At 43.4% G+C, this 25,717-nt stretch overlaps 2 protein-coding genes across 2 annotated transcripts in view; both read right to left on the bottom strand.

The window, feature by feature from the left end:
• The window catches only part of FAT3 (FAT atypical cadherin 3), a 93,798-nt gene extending 77,464 nt beyond the window's left edge, over nucleotides 1–16,334 (bottom strand). Inside the window, exons 1-4 of the mRNA XM_042959599.1 lie at nucleotides 14,768–16,334; nucleotides 11,287–11,483; nucleotides 10,334–10,487; nucleotides 7,853–8,086 (exon numbers count right to left, since the gene is read on the bottom strand). Coding sequence (XP_042815533.1) covers nucleotides 7,853–8,086; nucleotides 10,334–10,487; nucleotides 11,287–11,483; nucleotides 14,768–16,334 — 2,152 coding nt within the window. The remainder of the gene's footprint in view (nucleotides 1–7,852; nucleotides 8,087–10,333; nucleotides 10,488–11,286; nucleotides 11,484–14,767) is intronic.
• Nucleotides 16,335–16,350: 16 nt separating this feature from the next.
• LOC122231475 (protocadherin Fat 3-like) overlaps nucleotides 16,351–25,717 on the bottom strand; it is a 266,472-nt gene continuing 257,105 nt past the window's right edge. The window contains exons 8-10 of the mRNA XM_042959600.1: nucleotides 23,761–23,971; nucleotides 16,458–18,841; nucleotides 16,351–16,368 (exon numbers count right to left, since the gene is read on the bottom strand). Coding sequence (XP_042815534.1) covers nucleotides 16,351–16,368; nucleotides 16,458–18,841; nucleotides 23,761–23,971 — 2,613 coding nt within the window. The remainder of the gene's footprint in view (nucleotides 16,369–16,457; nucleotides 18,842–23,760; nucleotides 23,972–25,717) is intronic.

Below are 25,717 nucleotides of genomic sequence, written 5' to 3' on the forward strand. Positions count from 1 at the left end.
GCAACAAGGAGCGGCTGACGCTGTTGAATCAGCACTCACTCCACCACATCAAAGCAGCGTGTTCCCAATTCGGCTGAACTATTTCTCCTTCAGGGAGGGCCCTGTTTTGATTGCCACTGACCTGCATGACAGCCCTTCTTCCTCACACAGTGGAGTCTGTGGGTGGATAACGGCTATGGCATGAGATTCTTAAGGATACATGGACAGAATTCAGAACGCCCATAAACCTGCATGGATGTGCTAGTTCTCTACGGCTGCATGGGAAATTACTCCAGAACGTAGCATGAAACAACAAATATGTAGTATTTCATGGTTTCTGTGGGGGTGGGAATCCAGGCATGGCTTAGCTGGTCGGCTGTGGACCAAGGTGTCCTGTTGAGCAGGGCTGCAGTTTCATTTGATGGCTCAAATGGAGGCGGGTGTCCACTTTCAAGCACACTCATGTAGCTGCTAATAGGACTCAGTCCCTCACCATGTGGGCCTCTAGCAGGCCTGCCTCACAATATCATAGCTCTCCTCCCCAGGGTATTGAGCACTAAATTGTGTCCAGCCCCAAATTCACATGTTGAAGCCCTAACACTGATGCGACTATTTGGAGATGGGGCTTTTAGGAGATATTAAGTTAAATGAGATCATAGGGATGGGGTCCTAATCTAGTAAGACTCATAGCCTATAAGAAGAGGAAGACAGACAGAACTCTCTCTCTCTCTCTGCTGTACACACCAAGGAAAGGCCATGTGAGCAGGCAGTGAGATCCTTATAGATTGGTATGATTGACACTCCCACAGAGTTTGTCCCATGAAGATGCAGGAAACTGCTAACCCAGAGCTCTTGACATGCTTCTCTGTCATAGTTCCAGCACCTAATCCACAGCACTTTGCTGAGAGCTTATCTCCTGTCTTCACTTTTCTTCCCAAGGCCCTTTTCATGGCTTTCAGTAAGTGGCACACATACACAAGCCTAGGATGAGTCAAAGGAGATAACAAACAACTGGATAGACTCATTTAATGTGGTTTGGTCAGAAAGATCTCTGTTTAACAACCCTCAGGGGTTATTTTAATGAACATGACTCTCAGATAAATAATCTCCTGCTCCTTCATAAGGAGCTACCCTCTCAGAACAAACAATGCTCCACAATACTAGGCCAGCCATTTATTTCCTCTGACAAGATCGGTGCTTTGGAAAAGCAAGTTCACTGCAGGTCCTGCTCCATGAGAGGACAGCACGGGTCATGATACCAACTCCCTCATTAAATACTCAGAAAATGAATCCTGACCATGGACAGCAAGTTTACATTATTACAGTGAATGACAGTGCAAAATTAAGAATGTTGAGGGCTGTGCAAATACAAACATTTGGGTAGAAATGGGAAAGTTCTGCCACAAGATAACTCTTCTCTGTCTCTTTCCTGTTCTTGATTAATGTGAGGACCTAACTATTCACTTGAAAGCAGAAGGCATCATCTTGGAAGAGTCTTAGAGAGAATCTCTGTATTTTCTATTAACGTAATTCATTCTACCAGTTGTGTCCATTCATTAATGTAACGCAGTACCTACAGAGCGCTCCATGTGTGAGGCATTTTTCCTCATTTCTTGGTGACTTCCTCTCACATTTCCTCTAGCCCTTGAAGAAAATTCCCTGCACATTTTAATTATTATGTGTCACGGTGTGGACGTCTTGGGGTTCATCTTGTTTGGTGTTCTCTGTGCGTCCTGGACCTGAATATCTGTTTCCTTCCCCAGGTTAAAGAAGTTTTTAGCCATGATTTCTTCTAATAAGTTTTCTACCCCTTTCTCTGTCTCTTCTCCTTCTTTGTCTGCTATAATGCAAATGTTAGCATGCTTGGTGATGTGCAAGAGGTCCCTTAAACTATCCTCATTTTTTAAAATTCTTTTTTCTTTTTGGCTGTTCAGCTTGGGTGCTTTCCATTATCCTGTCTTATAGATCACTGATCAATTCCTCTACATCATCTAATCTGCTCTTGATTCCCTCTAAAGTATTTTTCATTTCAGTTATTGTATTCTTCAACTCTGATTGGTTCTTTTTTATATCATCTATCTCTTTGTTGAAGTTCCGACCTCTGTTCATCCACTCTTCAGTCCAGTGAGGATCTTTATGACCATTATTTTGGACCCTTTATAAGGTAGATTGCTTACCTCTGTTTCTTTTATTCTGTTTCTGAGGTTTGGTTCTATTCTTTCATTTGGAACATATTCCCATGCTTTCTCATTCTGTCTGGCTCTGTGTTTGTTTTTATGTATTAGGCAGATCAGTTGTGTCTCCCAGACTCAAGGGAGTGGCCTTATGTAGAGGGTCCTGTAGGGCCCAGGAGCTCAATCCCCACTGGTGTCCAGACCAGGCACTCCAGGGCTATCTCCTGTGTGGGCTGTGTGGCTGGGTCACAACTATTGTGGGTGCACTGCTGTGGCTGGCTGAGAGGCTCAGCTGAGGCTTTTGCTGGTGTGCTGGTGGGCAGGGCTCCTTCTCCCAACCCTCTCCCTGCACCCCCCTGTTCCATGGGAGTCACTCTGGGCAGGTATTAGACATGGTTTTGCTCCTTCTTTTTATTTTTTAATGTTTATTTGTTTTTGAGAGAGAGAGAAAGACAGAGTGCAAGAGGGGAAGAGGGGGCAGAGAGAGGGAGACACCAAATCTGAAGTGGGGTCCAGGCTCCGAGCTGTTAGCATAGAGCTCGACATGAGGCTCGAACCCATGGAGTGCGAGATCATGACCTGAGCCAAAGTCGCACGCCCAACCCACTGAGCCACCCAGGCGCCCCTGCTCTTTCTTTTAAAGTCCCTAAGCCACCACTCTAATTTTGGCCCTTGTAATCTTTTACAATACTCTTCTAGGACCTTTCCTCACCCTCATTTTGGAGGCTTCTATCAGATTAGCATTTCCCAAACCCAGAACTGATCATTTCTTTTCTCACAAGTGCTCTGTGGCTGTTTTCTACTTATTGGTTTAAGCACATAATCCCTGGCTTTTGTGAACCGCCACAGTCAGGCCCAGACTACTTTTCTCATCTCATTTGCTTCTCTCCATCCTGGATGACATGATGTCCTCCCAATCATTGAGTTGGAGCCACACATTCCCAGCTTTACAACTTTATCCTCATGGTTCCTGTCTTCCTGAATACCTTCCTCCCTCTGCCTGTTGAAATCCTATTCATTCCGGGAGCTCCACCTTTTGTGAAAAGTATGTGTGCTACTGATTCAAGCTCTTCACTGCTGCACATGACCTGAGGCCTGTCACTGCACAGTCCTCATCTTGGAGAATCTTGCGATCCCTTCTTATGCCTTCTACCTAGCCACTCACTAAATTTCTGTTAAATTGAATGGAAAAAAATTGTAATGTGTGCTATGAGCCCCCAAGCTTCTCTGAAATCCCTGAAAGAAGTTCCATACCTTGCAGGAAATATTTTATAGGAGAGGAGAAAGTGAGTTGCTTATTAGAACCTTTCTTTGCCTTGTGTCCCTGGTCCATAAGAGGAAAAATATGTCCTTTTGCATCTCAGATATCTCAAAATTGGCCTCTCAATAAATCATGGGCTACAGCATATTTTGCAGAGCGTGTTTACATTTTATTTTCATATAACTTTGCCTAAAATGGTCACAGACTTCAGCTCTGATCTTCATCTCTGCATATTTCCTTTGCTAGCTTAGAAGACCCTCAAAATTAGGAAGCCGGACACAAATCCTACCTATGAGAGGTAGACTAACTAGGAAGATATTAACCCCGAAATGTAACAACAAAAGGTCCCCTGATCTTTACTGAAAGGATTACATTTTTTATACATGTTAGGTCATAAAATCATGTCATTAGTTTATGGAATTGAGGACATTTCCATTTTACAGGAAGACTAAGACTTTAATGCTAAAATCTAGGCAGTTGCCATGCTATTTCGTAGAGCTCATAAACTGGGTGTTGAAATTATCTTGTCCTCCTCTGTTTTGATTTTATTCCTAACTTAGGCAGTTACTCTAACAGTGTTGGTTTTATTATGAATAACGAATTCAGCATAGCAAAGAGGTGTTTGACTAAAAGCAATAGTAGTTTTTAAAATTAGAAAACCAGGATATGAAAGTTCAGTGAGTCCTTATAAGAGCTTTGAATTCATGAAGTTATGGAATCAGATTTCAGATGAATATATCCTGGTCTTTTCTCTGTATTTTATAGTGACTTTGTTTATACTGTAGCAAAATGGTGGTGAAGTAATTTGTAAATTCAGGTAAAGGAATATGCTTAACTAAAGAAGTTTCATGAATGAAATCACCCTGCTGTCTACACAAATGGAGCCAACGATCTTCACTAGAATCAAAAACCAATGTAGGTGAATCTCCAAGGGAAAGGACAAGTGGGATGGATCTCAAGGGGATGCTTAGTGAAAAAAGTCAGTCTCAAAGAATTATACACCACATAGTTCCTTTCAAATAATGTTTTTTGAAATAATCAAATTATAGATATGGGGATTAGTGGTTGCCAGGGGTTAGAGACTGGGAAGGAAGTGTCAGGATGGTGTGGTTATGATGGGGTAGCAGGAGGGAGCTCTGTAATGGTGGTTACATGAAGCTGCACAGGTGAGAAAATTGTAGAGAACTACACACACACATGCACACACGCACGCACGCACGCACGCACATGTGACACACGCCAAATCTGACAGTGTACTACAGCTAACACAAGACGTTGTCATTGGAGGAAAGTGTTGAGTGAAAGGCGCATGTGATCTGTGCATTTTTTTGCAGCTACCTGGGAATCTATTATCAGTTCCAAAAAATTTTTTTTTAAAAACTCAACTATTTTCTTGTCACAAAGGGGCTCATGAGGTCAGGCAGTAACATAAATAAGAAAAGTGGCTGGGAACAGGAAGCGTGAGCTCTGGCTGTTCTCATAAAGGCAGCTGCTATGTCTTAAGCTCCTACCATGGTGGGGCTGTGTGTCTGAATTTGCTGACTTCTGAGGGCTGCTTCTGTTTTTATAAAATACCCAGAACTGAAAATTCGAAAAGAAAATCTCCTGAATTTTATTGACAATGAACTCTACCTTTTTGGAACACTATATAATGGGCCAAACTAAAGATATGAGGGCCAGATTCAGTCTAATGACATGCAAACTCAGCTTCAGGCCAGGTGAGCTGGGCCCTAGGTGAACTGCCCACGTGATGACCTGGCAATCTCAATATGCATCTCACGCTCCTCTGTGGTCCCTTCTGAAAGACTGAGAGCTGGGTCCCCTTGAGGAAGTAAGTTTTCTGAGCAGGCAGCTAATGAAGATGGTGTAAGCTATTTCAGTGACACCCGGGGACTCTGGAGGATGTCGCTTTGATGTCAGCTCCGACTGACGCCTCTGCTGTTGGTATCCCCCTGCAAGCTCTGGCCAGGACCTTCACAGCCACCTCCTCACCCTGTGCCCCGGACACGGTCGGGTGCTTCGTCTGCATTTTTACAAGTGTTCGTTTGTTCTTGCCAGCTATCTGAGTTCCTTTATTTTTTCACGCTAAGTGCGGAGCACCTAGGTGGCTGGGTTGGTCGAACGTCCAACTCTTGATTTTGGTTCAGGTCATGATTCCAGGGCTGTGGGATTGAGCCCCATGTTGGGCTCCATGCTGGGCGTGGAGCCTGCTTAAGATATTCTCTCTCTTTCTCTGCCCCTCCCCCGCTCTCATGTGCGTGCTCTCTTGCTCACTCTTTCAGAACAATAATAATAATTAAGAAAAGCTAAATGAGTTGTACAGAAACTGAGAAAAGGAGACAGGATCTGGTATCTTATGCTAGAGCTTTCCTGAGGCGGATACAATGGTCTGGTGAATACACTTTATATGTACCGCACTCACAGCCTCTGTGCCTACCTCTGTGTCTGCTTGAAGCTCTGAATGTAAGCCTTTGGAGAATTAGTGCAAATGAGCAGAGGCAGGTGCTGACGGGGTCATTATTCTGGTTTGGGGCCTTTAAAGGCTTTCTCATCTCTGCCAGCTAAAGGCCCAGATTCTAGTCATCTTTCTTCCCCAACTCCCAACACGAACAGCTGACTCAGAAGAAGTGAAAAGAAGGATGGAACTAACTGCATGTTCTTCACCACGGCCACATCCGTGAGCCAGTAACATCCCTCCACTGTCCTCAACATCATGAGCGCCAGGCAGCCTCTTTCTGTCTTCAATCTCTGGTAGCTAGAGCATACCCAATTCCTTCAGGAAGGAAGGGAGTAGAAAAATTTCATTTTTTTAAAATTAGGATTTTAATTTAAGTCAAAAAATTAAATCATGAAATTTCATCTATGGCTCGGGGCACCTGGGTGGCTCCAAATCTTGATCTCGGCTCAGGTCATGATCTTGTGGTTCCTGAGACCGAGCCCCCTGCTGAGCTCTGCACTGACATCACAGAGCCTGCTTAGGATTCTCTCTCTTCCTCTCTACCTGCCCCTCCCCACTCTCGAAATAAATAAATAAACATGAAAAAAAAATTTTTTTTAAGTTTCACCCTATGGCTCCATTACACATTCTCAAATTTAAATAATTGAAAGATTTATTTGCATGATTTCTGCTCTCCCCTCCAAAAGCCTGCTAATAAGAGTCCAGAGGATGTTTTCCAATGCTGCTTTAAAAAAGCGTATTTGTATAAGACAGCAGTGGACCAAGCGCAGGGGCATACTTGAACCTGGGGGTTCCTGGGCCTTGTTTTGGAAAAACCTTGAAATACAATTACAAAGAAAAAAAAAGGACATTCGTAGGTATTACATAATTATAAATCAATAAAGGAGTCTTTTCCTGTTTACCGTTTTTTACCAAGCTTCACATAATATGCAGACTTTTAAAGGGTTGGTGCTCAGCCTGGAAAATTATGCTAATGAGGTAAGAGCAATAATTTAAAGTAGCCACTAATTTCTCGAAGGGGAAATATGCAGAGACCCTGGGCTCTACGTTTGTTTTTGACTAATTATCATGTATTTACTTTTCCATTAGTCCAATAATTTTTCTTTCAATTCAGAATGAAGCAATAAGACACTGAATTATATAAAGGCCTGTTTAGCATAGCAGACACACCCCATCATTCCCTAGTCCTCTGATTTACAGCTCTTAAAATGCACAACCAAGAGGCTGTCTATATGCCCTTTTGTATGTACATCCCATCACACAATCACCTCAATAACTTATGCATTCTTGAAAGGACTACCTAGCAATTAACTCCAGGCTTTTCTAACTCACCATCTCATTATGCAAAGTGGATCTGAACACAAACTTTATCAGCAGCAACTTTTAGTTCGAATTCCGTCTTATTTCCACCACCCTCATTCTGCCTAGTAACGTCAGTATATGTGTGACCAAAAGGCTATGGAAAATGGCAGTTAAAAAAAATTGACATAGGACTGGCAGCACATTTAGTAATTGTTCTTTGCACTGTGGGGCACTACCATAAATCGAGATTGTCATATTTCAGCTGAAGCATGTGATGCAATTCTTTATAGAAATGGAAATGAATTCTCCCTGCCACACAACACAGCATTTTAACTATGTTCAGGAGGAATGGGCAAGTAAGCAAGCTATTATTTTTACTCTAAAGGTTAAAAAAGAACAAACAAGCCCCAAACTCTTCGTTAGAAGGCAAGGAAATTCAGAGTATAGCTTTTTGAAACCCTAGAAAGAGGAGGAGCGGGGCGGCGGGGGACACCCTGTAGTGTTCTCTCATACATGTAAAGCATATCAATGGAAAAGCTGACACGTGGTCATTGGTTTAACACATGTGTTCTCATGGTAAGGAACCAAGGTGGGCTGGTAAAACCAAAGGAGAGGTAACCACTGAAGATATGTCAAGAGCATGAACAAGGAGGCATCGCATCAGTGCAACTGACTTACCAACATCAGGATCCACGGCTTGAACTCTGGTCAAGAGAGCCTTGGTGGCCGTGTTCTCATAGACACAGGCATTGTAGTGCTCGGAAGAAAACACAGGGGGGTTATCGTTCACGTCCTCCAGGATCAGGTGGATGTCAGATTGGCAGAACCTGCCACCACCATCAGTGGCCCTGGCAATCAGGTTGTACACGGGGACCCTTTCCCGGTCCAAAAGAGCCAATGTTTTTAATTCACCTGTGAAAATAAAAGGCCTCACATTTCAAAAACCACTTTTCTTTGAAGAGCAGAGAATCACGTATATAAAGAATCCCCAATACGGGAAGGACCAATGACATTTGGCTCAAGTGCTTCCTACTTTGAAAAACAGAGCAAATCCAATTTTAAGCATCAGGGAAAAATCTATGGAATTTCTGGATACAACGACAAATCAACTGCATGGCCTTCAAATTAATTAATCTCACTGTGAAACTCCTGGTATCAGGATTTCCCTCCTTTGGCTACCTGGAGAGCTCCGTAGCTCTTTAAACTTCTCAAGACCTGCTCTGGACATCAGCTATGTGTGTCTCTGGATTTCTGCTATATCTCCAGAAAAAGCATAGAGAATTGACAAAAGTATCCTTAGTTCTCTGGTAGTCAGTCACGTCAATAATCCACAGACCCAGAAAGAGCAGTCTTCGCTGCTTCCAGAGCTTCCAACATTGTTTCACCCCATCTTTTAGAGGAAAACAATCAAAACAGAGGCTGGCTTTAGCAGAAAGAGGTCTGGAAGGAATCCTATTGTGCCAATGTAAACCCGACTTGCTGGACTGTGGAAGGGCCTATGGTTGCTTGGGGAGGGTTCCAGTGGGGGGATATTTGAGGGGTTTGGATCAGCAGGAATTTAGCAAGGTCAGGAGCTAAGATATATCTTTATTTTAACCACTGGAACAGTGCTAGGTATCAGCCGCTGTGGAGAGTTAGTTGTTTAAATTTCAACAGACAATGGCAACAAGCACAGTGACAGACCTGAATAAATGCTATTTGCTGAAAAGCATGACTCATGAAATACTATTATTCTTAAATAAAATTAGTAGACATTATTCAGACCAAGCCATCTATACTTATAAAGCATTTCCTTCTATGGCTTTCTTGCTGTAAGCCAGTTCTCAAACACAGCTTGGACTATTTCCTTCTCCTTCTCAGAAACTTCCAGTGGTTTTTCAGTTTGGCATTCAAGACCTTCCATGATCAGCCTAAAGTTCTTTCTCACACCGCTTTTCTCGTAGGCCATCCTATAGCTCTTCTCACCAGTGACAGTGTTGTACATGCCCTTCCTCGAATGTGCCATGCTCTCTGCTCATGTTGACCCCAGGGCCTGAAGTGTCCTGCTTCAGCTACTAGAATCCTGCCTCGGTTCAATTACCAGCTCTTCCCCTTCATCAGAATATTAGCTACTTTTTCCTCTGTGCTCAGATATTACTCCCCTGATATCCTTCCTGGGCACTTATTTCATTCTGCCTTTTATTATTATTTAAAAAAATTTTTTCCCCCTACTGGGTTCAATATCCCTCAGGCATGACTTGTTTTACTCCTCTTGCAGCCCACCGCTAATATCCCATAAAGTTCTTTTATGTCTACTAGTTACTCAATGAATGTTAGCTACTGAATAAGTAATTGCTAGACCTATATCGCCAAGTCGTATATTTCTATGGAGCCAAGTGCTTCCTAGTAGGACGCAGCTGACACGGGAGAGGGGCAGGGAGGAGCCATTATCTTTGGAGACTCAATAGTTAGTCATTATTCATTAGGACCAACACAACACTGGAAATATGCAAATTATTCAATCTTTACACTTCATTTACAAATTGCCATTGGATGAACCATCCGGTACACAACACTGAAATAATTTACCTCCATAAAAATGTCTTTTCCATTAGCTCTGGCCTTCAATGTGGGCATCTGCCTTTAGCATACATAACCTTTGACCTCATAAATTTTGCCTGAATATATAAACTAATCTCAGGGCTCATAGCTTTGGAGAAACTAGGTGGGAATCTTTAATAAAAACCAGAAAAGTGTGTTAATAAGCTTCAGGAAGGGACCCAAAAGGGACTTCAAGAGAGAAAAAACTCTCCTTACTATGCATTGCTCTCCGGTTTGCAACTTGCATTTGTGATGTAACTCTATATTCTTTATAGGGCAGGTGCCTTAACTCACAGATATGAAAAACAGAAGAACCAAATAGACACATCTGATTACTTGATGCTAACGAATGTAGCTAAAGTCAGGGCACATCTTGTAGGCCAAAGAAAGTTTGTGCGCTCTAGGGCATCCATCATCAGACACCATGTGCAGCTAGTGTTTTTTAGAGTCCTAGATAGCAGGGCATCATATCGATGATCTTGTATGCTAACTACCCACTAGTGACGAGGCCATATGAGAGTTTAACTTCCCTCATGGATTAACAATGGCATTTACCCAAAAAAATAAATTTCACCTTACCACTTTCTGCATCTAGAAAAAATTCATTGTTTCCAGATCCGTAGAGTGAGTATCGTATATCTCCATTGGATCCAATATCGGCATCCTTGGCACGGACTTTCAGGATGATTTTATTTGATGGAATATCTTCAGGAAATAATGCTGTGTATGCAACCTGGCAAAGGTAAAGAAAGGTAATTGAATCATTGGTATTTGTGAGGCAATTGCCACATTTTGCATTACAAATGATTTCTTTAAAAATGCATTAATACTGGGGCGCCTGGGTGGCTCAGTCGGTTAACCATCTGACTTTGGTTCAGGTCATGATCTCGCAGTTTGTGAGTTCAAGTCCTGCATCGGGCTCTGTGCTGACAGCTCAGAGCCTGGAGCCTGCTTTGGATTCTGTGTCTCCCTCTCTCTCTGCTCCTCCCCTGTTCACACTCTCTCTCTCAAAAATAAATAAACATTTAAAAAAAATCAAAAAAATGCATTAATACAATTTGGGGCCCCTGAGTGGCTCAGTCAGTTAAGCATCTGACACTTGATTTTAGTTCAGGTCATGATCTAACAGTGGTGAGACTGAACCCACTGACCCATGTCAGGGTCTGTGCTGGGCATGGAGCCTGCTTAAGATTCTCTCTCTCCTTCTCCTTTTGCCCCTCCCCAGCTCTCTCTCTCTCTCTCTCTTAAAACAAAACAAAACAAAACAAAAACCTCATGATTTTCTTTTTGTGTTTTTTTTGGGTTGGGCAAAATTGGGTACCTGAAGTTGCTACCTATGCCTTTTTTTGTTTATAATGTTTCATCCTAAATTCTACCATCTACCCTCTTGCATCCAATCGGAGCTCACTAATTAAGGAGACAAGAGCAGAAAGTAACCTGGCCTTCAGGAGAATAATGAAATGGGCTTTGATTTAATTTTTGAGAAACAGAGTAAAAAGCAGCAATATATCTGATATATCCACAGATCTTACCTGATCACACACTGGGCTATTGTCATTCACATCACTGACAGTCACTTCTACCATGGCCTGTGTGACAAAAAGCCCGTCGGTAGCAGTGATATTGAGGAAGTAAATGTCTTGTTCTTCTCTATCTAAAGGTCTTTTCACATAGACCTTCCACTCACTCTGCACCAGGCCCAGAGCAAACCTTCCTCGGGGGTTCCCTCCTGTAGAGAAAAAAGTGTTTTTTGAAGATGTGCAATGAAGAGCTTTGATCTACACCTCCAGTGAGAGGCCCGTGTGGGGTCATCCAGCTGCCCCTGCAACTGTATCATTTACAAAACTGGAAAAAAATTGACAGTTACTTCCTTTTGATGCTCCTGCAACAAAAGCAGATATTTATATGCTTGGCTTGTGGGGAATGTAAAACAGTAACTTTCCAAGAGAATAAAATGCACTTAGAGAAACTGGGGATGATCTCTTGTTTAGTCCCCCTGAAGGATAATCAAATTCAAACTGTGAACAATGAATCCTCTTCTCAGGATGATACAATTGTCTTCCCATTTGGTCTCGAGAGAGGATGTAGTACACTATAGCTCTTGTTACCAAGACAATTTCATTAGCTGTTGATTATGCAATCAAGGAGAGGCAGTCAGTTCTATTAAGGAATCTTTTAACGAAGGCTTCATCATACAGCTGCGCTCATCTTACAAGGACCGGAGTTTGGGGAAGAAAAGTTGGCGTGACAGAGGAAGACCCATTAGTATTAAGTAGCCCTAAGAGGGGTCATTTCAGGAGCAGTTCAAAGATAAGCACTGCAATTAGGTCGAATTTATCAGACTGAAGCTGGGGATAGCGGAAGGAAAGGAGAAGAGATGAGGGGGAACAGTTTTTATGAGGCCGAAGCATTGACAGTGGCCCGGCAATATTGCTTTCCCACATCATTAAATTACACGGAGACAAAAGCATCTTGGAGGAGACAGGAAGAGGAGGAGAGAAGAAAACTGCCTTGACCTTCTAGTCCTGAAGAGGGAAACACTGTCACTTTCAAACATGGAGGAAGACTGGACAAGACAACTGGCAAGAAGCCCGGAATCTGGTTAGATCATCACCGTTTTGTTGGTTCGGGCATTCTATAAGTATCTGTTGCTCGCTCTGGGCCAGGCACTGTTCCGGACAGTGGGGCCACAGCCGCAGACAAAACTGGCAGAAACCCCTGCCCCCACAGGGGAGCTCAGGTCCCAGTGGGGAAGACCGACGATACACCCATCTCCTTATTTAAGGAGAGCATACTGCGTACTGGCTGCTGGTCTGTTGAAAAAGTGAATCTTTAAAAGAGTGGAGGGCAAAGACTGTGGTCCTGCCAGAGCGACTGAGGGAGAAGTAGGGGAATGTTAGTGCCGGACACGCACTTTCAAGGTATGGGGAGGGGTCAGTCCAGGGGCCTCAGCGGTGGGGGACAAGCCTGGGATAAAGGGACCATATTGGGAACAGAAAGCACAGAAATTGTGAGGGCCACACATTCCCCGAGGACAGTGGTTTTCTGCCGGGAGTGGCTGTGTACCACGCCCACACCAGGACATTTGTCAGTGTCGAGAGATATTTTTGAATGTCATGTTGAGGGTGGTGGTGGTGCTGCTGCAATCTCCTGGGTGGAGGCCAGAGATGCTGCCTGTCACCCTACAATGCACAGCACGGCCACCTACAGCCAAGACGAGACTTCTCCAGCCCCAAATGTCAGTCGCGTTGAGGTGGAGAAACCTGTTTCTGCTGAGGCTCAGGGTCCTCCCTGGGATATCACTTTCCTCTGCCACTGGCTACGATTCAATTATGCTTCCGTTGAATATTATTTTAGCATGCACAAATTTCACCTCTCCATTAAATGCTTTCAGTGCGGGCCCACATCTTTTGTTAAATAAAATGATTAATGGTCCTTTGTTAATCTGCGGCAGTGCAGCCAAGTTGTGTTACATCAAGAGCAAAAGTTAAACCTAATTAAAATCAGTTGGTGGTTGGCACTGCTAATCGTAACAGTAGCTTTAAGCTACTCTGTTCTCATTACTTCGGTAAAGTTGATGGGATGGTCCCTTTAAATCATCCACTGACAATCCAGAGACAAAGTATAAATAATTAAAGCTGAAAATTGAGCAATTCTTCCCAATAGAAAAGTAGCTCTCAGAATGCCTAAAAAGCTTTTTGTCTGCAACTGAATGCAAATAAACGTAAGTGATGCTTTACTCAACTTTTCTTTCCTTACGACTATCGCTCATGTCTTTTCAGCAGAAATGTACATTTTAATGAAAAAAAAAGGAAGGTATCAGATAAAGCACGAATGCATAAATAGTTTAAACAGAAAACACCATCAAGAAAACAGTTCTATAAAGAAAAAGGAGAGGAGTGATGGAGAAGAGTGGCAATCCCAGGCATTGACACATATGCTCTCCTGTGGATCTTATTCTGCAGTGATTAATTAACTTTCCCAGTAACGTACTTAAGCAGATTCTGTGTCCTGAGGGCATTCTAATTAATTCATTTTTCACTTTGAATAATGTAGTTTTTCTAAAGGGAAGCCACCTGACTACAAGTATTGATGGATTCTTTAAAATCTTTTGGCACTTTGCTTATGTTCTGCCTTTGAATGTCACAACATCAAAATATTAGCTTTAAAACCCTTAAATAGTTTTTAGGAAGACTGTTCTTATACCACCAACCTTCCCATTTTCAGTCTAACGCCAGTCACCACCCCCCCCCCCCACATAAAGCTACCCCTGATCAGTGACACCAACATGAAATCCTCTGCGCCTCAGAGCAATGGTGACATTTTTTGTCCACTCTGGGGGACCTCATTTGTCTACCTTGGCGTTTCCACCGACCTGCTACTTACTATTTGGAAAGAAAAAACAGACATCTGAGAAAATGGAGTTCTCTGGAGAAATACTCTTTGATTTACGGAATCACGACTTAAGATTTTTAGCAAAAGGTCAAACCGTGCCCTTTAATTTGTATAGGTGGGTACGTGTGCGTGAGTAGGAGTTTTCACTACCAGGAGGAACTTGTAAATGAAGCTTACTGGACCAATCTGACAATAAATCTCATCTTAAAAAAAATAAATAAATGAAGCTTACTGGGATTTATTTTCCTTACCAATACAAAAGGTAGGAATTTAGTTAAAATATATCTCCCTTCTCCCCAAAAAAGCTGTAATTTTCATTTTTTAACTGAGATAGTTGGCTGGACTCCTTTTTAAATGATAAAAGGGGATGCAAAGACTGGATACCAATCTGGGTAATCCGTCATAGGCCAACCAATGAACTCCAAGCTAGGGCTGAGCCAGCAACAGCCCAAAACTGAAAAACAGTCTACTTGGAGATCTTTCACTCAGCCCCAGAAAGGTTTTATTACTCTCAACCCCCACGTCATCTTCCTTCTTCTCTCCTACTCTTATCCTCTGCCTCTTCCTACTTTCTTTAGAAAGCAGAGCACCCAGTGAAAGCCAAGGTGGCTGACTTACCTGTAATATGGTAGCTCACTTGGCGATTAATGTCGGAAGTGTCTCTGTCCCATGTGCTGAGCACGGCTACCACCTCTCCAGGAGGGTCGCTCTCCTTCACATTCCCTCGGTACACCTCGTGGGCAAAGACTGGTGCATTGTCATTTATATCTGTCACCCTGACAGAGACCAAAGCCGTGGATGAAAGAGAGAAGGCCTCTCCCAGGTCGGAGGCCACCACAGAGAAGGTGAAGGCGGGATCTGTCTCGTGATCCAGGTCCTTCAAGGTACTGATCCAGCCTGTGTTGCTGTCAATATTGAAGGCTTCCATTACCTTTTCAGGCTGGGAATCCGAGTGCAGGGAGTAAGTGACCTGCCCATTGGCTCCCCAATCCATGTCGATGGCTCTCACCTGTGTGAGTTTGGTGCCGACAGGCATCCCTTCCATTATAATCGTCTCATAGCTGGAAGTTTCAAAGACTGGTTTGTTGTCATTCAAATCCAGTACCTTGATATCTACATCTACAGTAAACACAATGTCTACCTTGTCCAGGGGTATGGTGGCTGCTACCTTAAAGTGGAACGCTGGGCTGACTTCATGATCAAGGCGTTTGTCAAGCTTGATTGTGCCTGTTTCCTGCTCTATGACAAAGACACCCCCTTTGTTATTTTCTAGCCGTTCCCCATTAACTGTGCTGAATCTGACACTGTGACTGGGCAAAATTCGCAGCGTATCCACCGTGCTCCCAATGGCTGTATCTTCTGAAACAGTGAAAGAATACTGAGACTGGGTGAATGAAGGCAAGAATGTTTCAGGGGGCAGGACGTGGATATAGACAGGAATGAGGGAGTGCTTTACTGGAATGCCCCCATCTACTGCTTTGACAAAGAATGACAGCACTGTGTTTTTCAGCTGGTTAAAATTGCCCTTAGTGACCATCCAGCCATTGTCAGGATCGATTTCTAGGAGGTCAGCCACCGACACTGAGGCCTCGCTATATAGAGAATAGGTAATCCGTGAATTAGCGCCGTCATCTGGATCCATGGCTTGAACCTGAGTGACCAAATGGCCCCTTCCAACGTCTGCCCTGACGCTGGCTCTGTATTCCACTGTCATGAACTGGGGAGCATTGTCATTTTCATCCACAACAATCACTCTCACAGTGCAAAAAGTCGTTCTCCCTCCACCATCAAGGGCCCTCAAAAAAATACTAATGTCTCCTTCCAGAGGGTTCTCCCGGTCAAGCCTTTCTGTTGTGATGACTTGTCCATTGCTGTCTATGAGGAATCGATCCTTAGCAAAGTCATTGATGATGGCATAAGTGATCTGTCCATATGTCCCTGGATCCCCGTCCGTAGCTCGAACATGAATCACCTTTGTCCCAGCGGCTGCGTTCTCTCTCACTTCAGCTACGTAAGTGCTTTGGGAAAAGGCAGGGCTGTACAGGTTAGCCCCAAGTACCCTGATATGCACCTGTGCAGTGCTAGTGAACAACCCATCAGACACCGACACGTTGAGACTGTACAGAGGCTCCATTCTCTGCTTCCGGTGGTTGGACAGTGTGATGACGCCACTCTTGCCATCCATCAGAAAGCTCGTCCGGTCATTCCCAGATAAAATGCTATACTCCAAGCGGTCAAAATCAGAGCTGTCTGCATCAGAGGCTTGAACACAGGTTACAAAATGGCCCCGGGGGGCTAATTCACTCACGTATGATTCATAAATGAGCTGATTAAAAACGGGAGGGTTGTCATTTATGTCTGAGATATAGATATGAACCAGGACCTCACTGCTCAGTGATGGGAAGCCATTATCTGTTGCTCTGACTTTCAAAGTGCAGTGTTGCACTAACTCGTGGTCCAGCATCCGTGCTGTCAGGATTAAGCCACTTGCGCTGTCTATGTGAAAATAATCTGTGCTGTTGTAAGTGTCCTGGACAATCTGATAATGTACCAATTTATTATTTTCCGAGTCTGCATCAGTAGAGACAACTTGCAAAACAGGTGTTCCAATGAGAGATGCTTCTGATAATGTTGTATTATATGTGGGTTGATCGAAAATAGGGGGGTTGTCATTTACATCATTAACCAGCAAGTCAACGGTGACTTCAGCCCTGGCACCAGTAAGGGCATCACTGGCTCTTACCGTCAACCTGTAAACAGATGTAATTTCATAATCCAAAGGACTAACAACTTTCAGGACCCCGGTGTCAAAGTCAATGTTAAACTGTTTGTAAAGATCCCCATCAATAATGATATATATGATGCCTTGGCCTTCTGGACTGGTGGCATTGATGCTTAGAATGGGGGTATCCATTCTGATGTCTTCGTTGATCGATGCTGTATAAAAGGGCTTATCAAACACAGGCATTGCTTTGTTGACGATTGTGATGGGAAGTTCCACAGATGTGGATAAAGAGGGTTTTCCACCATCTTTGGCTAGGATGGTGACTCCATACTCAATGTTAGACAAGTCAGAGTTGAATGCTTCTTTTAAAATAACATTCCCTGAATTAGGGTTGATCTCAAAGTGGCCATAGTCATCCTGTAGGACATAGGTCACTTCTCCATTTGCACCTTTATCTTTGTCAATGGCTGTCACCTGGTAAATCAGAGTCCCAGGCTCAGCATCAACTTGCACAGCAGCATAGTAAGGGAGGCCCACAAAGACTGGGGAATTATCATTTATGTCTTCAATGTTAACCCTCACCACCACTCTAGCCACACGCAGATGGTCTAGCTCGCGGCTGGCTTCCACCACCAGCTCATATAACTCTTGTTCTTCACGGTCAAAGGGGACTCCGGTGGTCTGAATGACCCCTGAGGTAGATTTTATCTTGAACTTATTTCCTGGGTTTAGGATGCTATATTTTAAGGGCTCATTAAGGCGATTTCCAATGGCATTGACAATAGCAACTTTGGTTATGTTAGTGTTGTTCTCTGAGATCGAGGTCGAGTAAAAGCTTTGTGTAAAGTGGAGGCCACTATCCATGGCTTCTTTAACCAAGATGGTGACCACGGCCGTACTGTAGAACTTTCCATCAGATACTTTAACTATCAACATGTAGTGATCTTTGGAGAGGTTGTTGTTTTTTATGGTGAGTACTCCACTGTTGGAGTCAATTAGAAAATGATCCAAGCTGCCTTCCATTAGGCTATATGTCAGTTCAGGGGGCACCTCGGAGTCAGGATCTGTGGCACTAACTTTCAGAACCTCTACTCCAACATAGGTGGGTAGAAGTAAGATGGTCTCAAACACAGCCTGAGTAAAAACAGGCGGGTTATCGTTCACATCTGTCACCTCTATGTTGACTTCAACAGGACTCTCTGCAGTCAGCTGGGGGCTGCCACTGTCTCTCACATGCACATGAAAATGGAAATGGGCAATAGTTTCATGGTCCAGGTTGGCAATTGTTCTGATTGCACCTGTACTGGAATCCACTGTGAAGAACTTCTTGGCCGTGGACTCCACAATTTGATATACCAGCAGAGCATTCCGGTTGCTGTCAGCATCGGTGGCTCGAATCACCAGTGGGCTGTTATCCAAGCTCCTGACGATGCTATTGACTGGGGCAGCCTCACTTAGGCTGCCTGAATATTGAGAAAAGAGAAACACTGGGGCATTATCATTTTCATCAACAATCTGAATATTGACTGTGGCATTGGAAGCCATTCCTGCCATGTTAGTGGCCTGAATGATGAGCTGATAAGAGGAAGTACGCTCGTAATCCAGTGCCTTCCGGGTGGTGATGACTCCAGAATACGGATTTATGGTAAAGATCCCATCGATGTTTCCATCTTTGACTTCATAAATGAGGGTAGACTGACTGATGGCAGAGATTAAAATGACTGACGTTCCAATATCAACATTTTCATTTACTTCTGCTTGGTAGTCTTTGTGAGTGAACTTGGGGTGAGAATTATCAGACATGGTAACGGAAATGCGCACAATTGCAGTGGCAGACATTGGTGGGGAACCCTGATCCGTGACTTTGACCGACAGTACAAACTGACCCGTCGTTGTCATGTCTGGTTCTTTGGAAACGGTGATGATGCCCAGGACTGGTTCAATCTTAAATGTGTTCCCAGTGTTCCCTACAATATAGAAATCAATGGGGAAATGGGTTACATGTCATGTTTTGAAGATTAGTTCTTCATCTAAAGTCTACTTTACTGCAGCATGGCAAGGGGAAAGCAATTATTTCTATCCATTCCATCTCATTCTGAGATAGAATGAAAGACTTTGCTTTTAGGGGAATTCAAAAGCGACTGAAATAAGTTTTTCAGTAAAACTGTAAATTTCGGGTTGGTAGCTTCTTAATCCAGGTTAATAACAACAACACAATACTGTGTACAATGCCACTGTGAGAAAGGCATTTTTACCTAAACCAGTGCCATATTCTGTGTACTATGTAATGAGAAAGATAGTTGTGAGAGTTGTTTCAGAACAGTATACCACAGGCATTTGATTGCAGATTATCCCAAAGATAGGCTTTGCTACATGGAACTGGCATTGTTTCACCACATCAAAACCGACTTCACTCCAAACACTGCTTTGGTGAGGGGGGGGGGTCTTTTGTTCAGGCCTGAAGAATTCCTCCTAAGTCCCTGTTTGCTTTGTAAGTTGGGAGGACTTTTTTCTGACTACCCTTCTGTCGTTCACTCCCACACACCCCAAAAGGCACACATGCACACACAGACTTAAAACTAGACATAAATTTTAAGGCAGTCCCTCCAATCTGTAACCATCCTAACTACTGGAGAGGCTTCCAGAGGAGTAGCAAACTGCTGATCACCTGCACCAGCATCAAAACCGAAAACCTGAGGCATCACCCATCTGAAACTGAGAAACTGGCACCCCACTTTGATGTGTCTGGAGTGGGAAGGCTGCGACCCACGACACTCCAGAAGTTGAGAGCCCTGCCTCTGAAACATTGAGTGGTGTGAAATCTGAGGTTGCTGAGGATGAGGATACGAGAGGAGTAAAGAATGGGGAACGCAAGACTGAAGGATGTCAAGAAGCTGGCTGAAAAGCAGTGGACAGTGGGAAGCAGAATCCTTCAGGGGCGCCTGGGCGGTTCAGTCGGTTGAATGTCCGGCTTTGGCTCAGGTCACGATCTCACGGTTCGTGAGCCTGAGCCCTGTGTTGGGTTCTCTGTTGTCAGTGCAGAGCACGCTTTGGATCCTGTCTCCCTCTCTCTCTGCCCCTCACCCGCGTGTGCTCTCTCTCTTACAAATAAATAAACATTAAAAAAAAATAACAAAAAAAGAATCCTTCACCCAGTTGCTTTTTGTTTCTCTCATCAGGCTTTCTGATACTTCTCAAAGAACGCATAGGCCTGCGTGTCTAGATTCTTTAAAAACAAAGTTAAAAATCATGGTTATTCAGTTGTACCTGGAGTTTTCTTTCTGTTTGAAGCACTGAAGGATGGCAGGCATAGAGACAGCTTCAATGTCATTATTATTAAGACAGACTCCTGCATTGGGAGGCACTTACATGTATCTCCTGAAATATGCAGCAAATACAGTGGTATACATACTTCTTACTACATACTTATTCAATCAACTTCTCTGTGTCTGAGAATAAAACAGTAATGTTCATAAAAAATCTGCTTATTTTTAAAGAAGAAATTTAATAAAGAGGTAAAGGATTTGATGCCAGCCCCCCAAATGTGAGTATTTAACAATGTCATCTTTGGTGTCAGCATGATTTTTTTCCTTGTCACCTCTACATGTGAGGACGGCATGAAGTTCAAGGATCTCATGAGCAGGCTTGCAAACGTTCAGTAAATAGTGGCATTGAGCGTGAGTCTGACACTTGATTCATAGACCCTCGCAAGGAGGCGGGAATCATTTTGCTTCAGAATCTCAGAGGAGGAAGATGTAGAGGTTGTAGAGATAATGGTCACCAACACTCAGCCCCAAATGACGAATGCAACAGAGCCAAATGTCTCCATGCTCCTTGATTGTGGACTCCCTCTGTGGAGTCTCCAGCTAAGTCCTCCCTCGCTGTAGGCCCAGCATATTCCTTCATGCCCAGAAAGATATATGGCAGGGATGATGGGGAGCTAGCTTCTGGTCTCGAGTAGAACTTCACAGCCCTGCTGTCCCAGGGCTACTGACCCGCCTGTCACACCTGCCTGGATGCTGTGCTCATTGATCATGTCCAAAGTGGGCTCTCGGTCTCTTACCCTCTTTAACATACTGCCTGCCCATTTTCTTAGAATCCACTTCCTGCTTATTCTCTCCTGCTATCCTCGAATCCTTGGAAACTAACCTCTGCTTGTTTTCTTGGAATCTATAGTTAGTTTCTTGTAGACTTCTGGCAAGTGAGCAAAAGCTGAACTTATCTTACTTACCATTATTTATCTAGCATATAGCACAGTCATGGCACAAAGAAGGTGTTCAATAAATATGTATTAAATGATTGAATGGACAGGTAGAGCTACAAAAGATTTTTAATTCTCTATCTGTATGCATCTTGGGATCCAATATGCCCCCATCACAACTCAATTCTTAGTCTTTGTCTCTCCTGTTTCGAAGCCCACCCATGAGCCACTGTTGCACCAAATAGAAACGTGAGCTAAATTAGAAGTTCTGCGCTCAAAGTCCACCTCAGTCCTTTGGGTCAAAATAAAAGCTTCAGTAGTTATTTTAGAAGCCAGACAGGGGATAGGAAGTTTATGGCCCACCAGTAACCAGAGTAAAATCTTGCTTATCTGAGGTTTGTAAGAGAACTTAAGGAAAATGTCCTCTTCCCATAACCACTTTGTCGTTTGCTTCAAAATGTTGGAAGCATCTGGGTTTTCCCTCTTTCCTAGCATGATCTGGGAAGGGACTGGCTTGGTCGGGAGCAGTCAGGGGCTAGTGAGGTCTGTCTGTCCATGAAGGAGCCCCATCACCACTTGTGACTTAACTGTGCACACACTGAAATCCTCATCAGCTTCTTACACGTACAATCGGGGGTCATTGTTTGAGATTCCATTTTTTGAGATACCAATCATTCCTATGGGTTTTTGGAAAATTCAACTTTTCTCTATAAAAGATGTTTTAAGGAAATAACTTCTCAATTTTTAACCTACTGTTATAGGAATGATGGAATCCCTTGTCTATGCACAGCACCAGGCTGTAGCGTGTGGCTGCTGAAAGATAAGAAAAGCAGTCTTGTCAGCTGGATGGGAAATGACTCTTGGTTTAGAAATTATCTGCCTCTCTAAGACAGTATAAGTAGTAGCCTTAATGACAAACACAAAAAGCAAGTAGACACCATAGACGACACTTAGAAAATGTTAAGTAAAAAAAAACAGAAGTAGGACTCCATACCTAAATGATCACAATGATATGAAACGATGCATATGCATGGATGAATACCGGGGAAAGGAAGCTATATATAAGATTAGGAAAAAAAAACCGTAGAAAGACTCTAAAGAGTTGTTGGATCAGGCGACACTTTCTGTGACGTTATTTAAATATTTGGGTCTTTGAAAAGAAGTTGCCCTATATTATTTGTGGAACTAGGAGAACAAAGATTATATAATCAAATAATTAAACGTTCTTGGGGTAAACAACAGATGCACCATAGCATCTAAAAGAAAAGTGCTGGTCAGGCTTTACATTAGCAGGAAATTCCATAAAAATCTAGAAAAACTATTGGTGAAGTTGCTTGGGGCACCTGGAGTTGTGAACCTGTGTATTTTATTTCTTCATTTTATTATTTTTTTTGTATAGAGCTTAGCTTAGACTCCTATAAAATGTGGGTGCCTAATACAGGAAACAGTTTTAGATTAGCATTGGATGCAGTGGCTTTTTAAAAAAAGAAGACTGTTGGCTTTTCTTTTTCTAATATTTTTTAGCCCCAAACTGTCGTCCTAGCATTCATATTTTAATTCAACCACTCACAAAAATGCTCCACATTTAAATCACGGGAAAGAAGCTTTTCCAGCGCTGGCATAAAAAGAGACAGCATTTGGCATTTATGCACGACAGACATAATGTTGTAGAACATTTTGGAAATATGTGGCTTGAATATTCAAAGAACGACAGAAGAGGGGAAAGGAAAATAGAACAGGTAAGAGATATTTGTAATTTTTAGGTTCATAGTCCTATCCCTTGCTTGGATTCTCCTCTCCTCTGTCAGAAGTGTTTTCTTCCTTTCTCCATCTTCAAACCATCAGTGAACTATGGTCTTGCCTTATAGATGGTCAAATTGATTTTAAAAATCTCAAATTTAAGGGGCGCCTAGGTAGCTGAGCCGGTTAAGCATCCAACTCTTGATTTCGGCTCAGGTCATGATTTCACAGTTCAAGAGATCAAGCCCCGTGTTGGGCTCTGCCTTGACAGAGCGAAGCCTGCTTGGGATTCTCACTCTCTCTGCACCCCTGCTCCCCCGCACGCTCTCTCTCTCTCTCTCTCTCAAAATAAATAAATAAATAAACTTTAAAAAACGTTAAAAATCTCAAATTTCACAAAATTTGAGCCTGTATTTATTTATCTGTCCAGTTAAGTAGACATTTCAGTGCCTACCACCTACTGCGCTACTCTGATTCCCCTCGGGTGAAGTTAATTTTTGCAAACAGTGGGGGTGTAGGTATTTTTGAAGCCCACCGCTTGCCCACTGACAAGTAAACAAAGACTTGTGGGATCCAATTCATAGGACAGCCTGGCAGCCCTCAAAAGGTGGAAGGCTTTGGTTATTTTAGTCCAAGGCCATGGCTTGTCGACCCATCAGTAAAAGTCACTGAGTTCACCACCCATTTCTTCTCTCCCTTTCATTCCAGAAAAATCCGAGAATAACACAATAAGAGGGAACTCTCTCCTCACTGTCAGTGATGGAAAACATATTACAGGAATGCCAAGAACTCTATACAGCATCATCACGCAAATCGGGCAGTTGGTTGGCCAAGAAATTCTTTGGGAGACATTCCAGTGGTAACGATGTGAATTTCACATGGTGATCAACACTACGGAGGGGCAAATGCCATGCATTATGTTACAATCTGTGCAACAGCTCTCACCTGCTTCTATGGTATATATGAGTTCTGCATTTTCCCCTTTGTCTTTGTCCAGAGCCGTCACCTGCAGAACAGCTGATCCCAGAGCAGCCGATTCAAATACAGATGCTTCATACAGTGGGTTGGTAAAATAAGGACTGTGATCATTAGCATCTTCCACATTCACAATGACTCGGGCCAAGTTTCTTCGATAAGGAAACTCCTGATCTCTGACCTTCAGGCAAAATACAAGAAGCAGCAGGACTAAAATCTTAAATTGCAAGGAAGTCACATGGCTATATCTGTGGTAAATACCAAAGGAGGTAACTCACACCAAGTGCTTGATGCAATCCCGGGCACACAGTAGGTGCCCAGTAAATGATGGTATATCAAGTGAGGACACTAACCGGGAACAAATTGAGAGTAAGGGCCCCATCCATTTTATCGCTCAGCATTCTGACTGACCTACGGTCCATCCTCAGTCTGTGTGTGTGTGGAGCTGATGCCTGGGCATCACCGATACAGCACTTTTCTCTGTACCACCTCCCACCGCCACTACCCCCTCATTTGTGTATATATAGCTGCTAATGGAATGGCAGATGGGGCTCTTCTGAGAGGGAAACAAAAAAGTTTAATGAAAGAATTAACAAATGCAAAGCAGGCACTGCCATTTATTCATTCATTCAACAAACATTTATCGTCACCTATTATCTGTCAAGTCCTGGCTTCACTCTCTCCTGACTTCAGCAGCGATTCAGATTTGGTCCTTGCCCTCAAGAAGCTAACAGGATCATAGAAATAAGTAAGCAGGTGTAAGGCCTGGTGGTAAGTGCCAGAATGGGAGTGAGGAGTAAGAAGAAGTTAAGGTGGCATTCAGCTTCTTGGAAGAGGTTAACAAAAGCAAGTACAAGTGGTAAATGGGGGGCGTGGGCCACCACATATTTCAGGCAAGAGCCAACCAATGCCAAGGCCCAAGACCGAGGGGGAGCCCTGATTCCCAGGAAGAGGAACTAAATCTTCCTAAAATGTGAGAGCCCCCCCCCCCTTGTGACTTCACCAAGGAAACTTGCCTGACCGCTTGAAAGTTTCCCCTGCTTTGCATATGCCAGGAGCTTGCAAATAATCAATTCTTTAGCCCTAACCACATGATTTTGCTATAATTTGCTGTAGCACTAATCAAATGTGTGCCTTCCATTTGTTCAATTATAGACTCCATAACTTCAGAGGGATGTGAAGAAATTAGAAAATAGACCGAGGAGAGCCATCAAAGGGAAAGGGCTTTTCAGAAATAGTACCTAGAAGTAACGAGCAAAATGACTTAAAATGGCTTTGCTGGGAGAAAGGCAGCACAAAGGACATGTTTGCTCTAAATAATCAATTACAGAAATGATAAATGATACAGGGTGACCAAACTGAATTTTGAGTTTGTTAAGGAAAGAATGAACAGAAATGACTTGACTAGTGAGAATGGAATTAGTCGTTGGCGTAAGGTTTCTGCCCCTGAGTAAAACACATGCAGAAGCACCCCAGTGAATGTGCTCAATTTTCCTGCCTGTAGACCGGCCTCCTACACCCAAGGACAGAGCTGAGCTCTGTATATGAAGATTATTGGAATCTAGGTCTGTTCCAGTGGAACATCCAGTGGAATGTGTCTCTTGTATCCTCAGTGCCTAGAGCAGGGCTTGGTACACAGTAGGTGCTGGAGAAATATCTGTTGAATGAATGAGGGTGGATCTGATGGTCTCTATGAGTCCCTCTTCTTCCGCCCCTGGTGTCACAGCTGGAAACCACAGCCAAGGGCATGGCATTCCAGCTTGGTCTTGCCCAAGAGGGTTTCCAGACTTGGGAAGGAAGAGTAGCACTCAGTGGAACATCACCTTCAGCTGCTAGGACACTGGTAGCGTCTTAGTGTGTTTGAAAGCCAGTCAGTACACAAAATTTAGTCTGTGTCTTCCTACTGGTCTTAAGGAATTCAGGGGGT

This window comes from Panthera tigris, chromosome D1 (assembly GCF_018350195.1).
Source record: "Panthera tigris isolate Pti1 chromosome D1, P.tigris_Pti1_mat1.1, whole genome shotgun sequence".
NCBI lineage: Eukaryota > Metazoa > Chordata > Mammalia > Carnivora > Felidae > Panthera > Panthera tigris.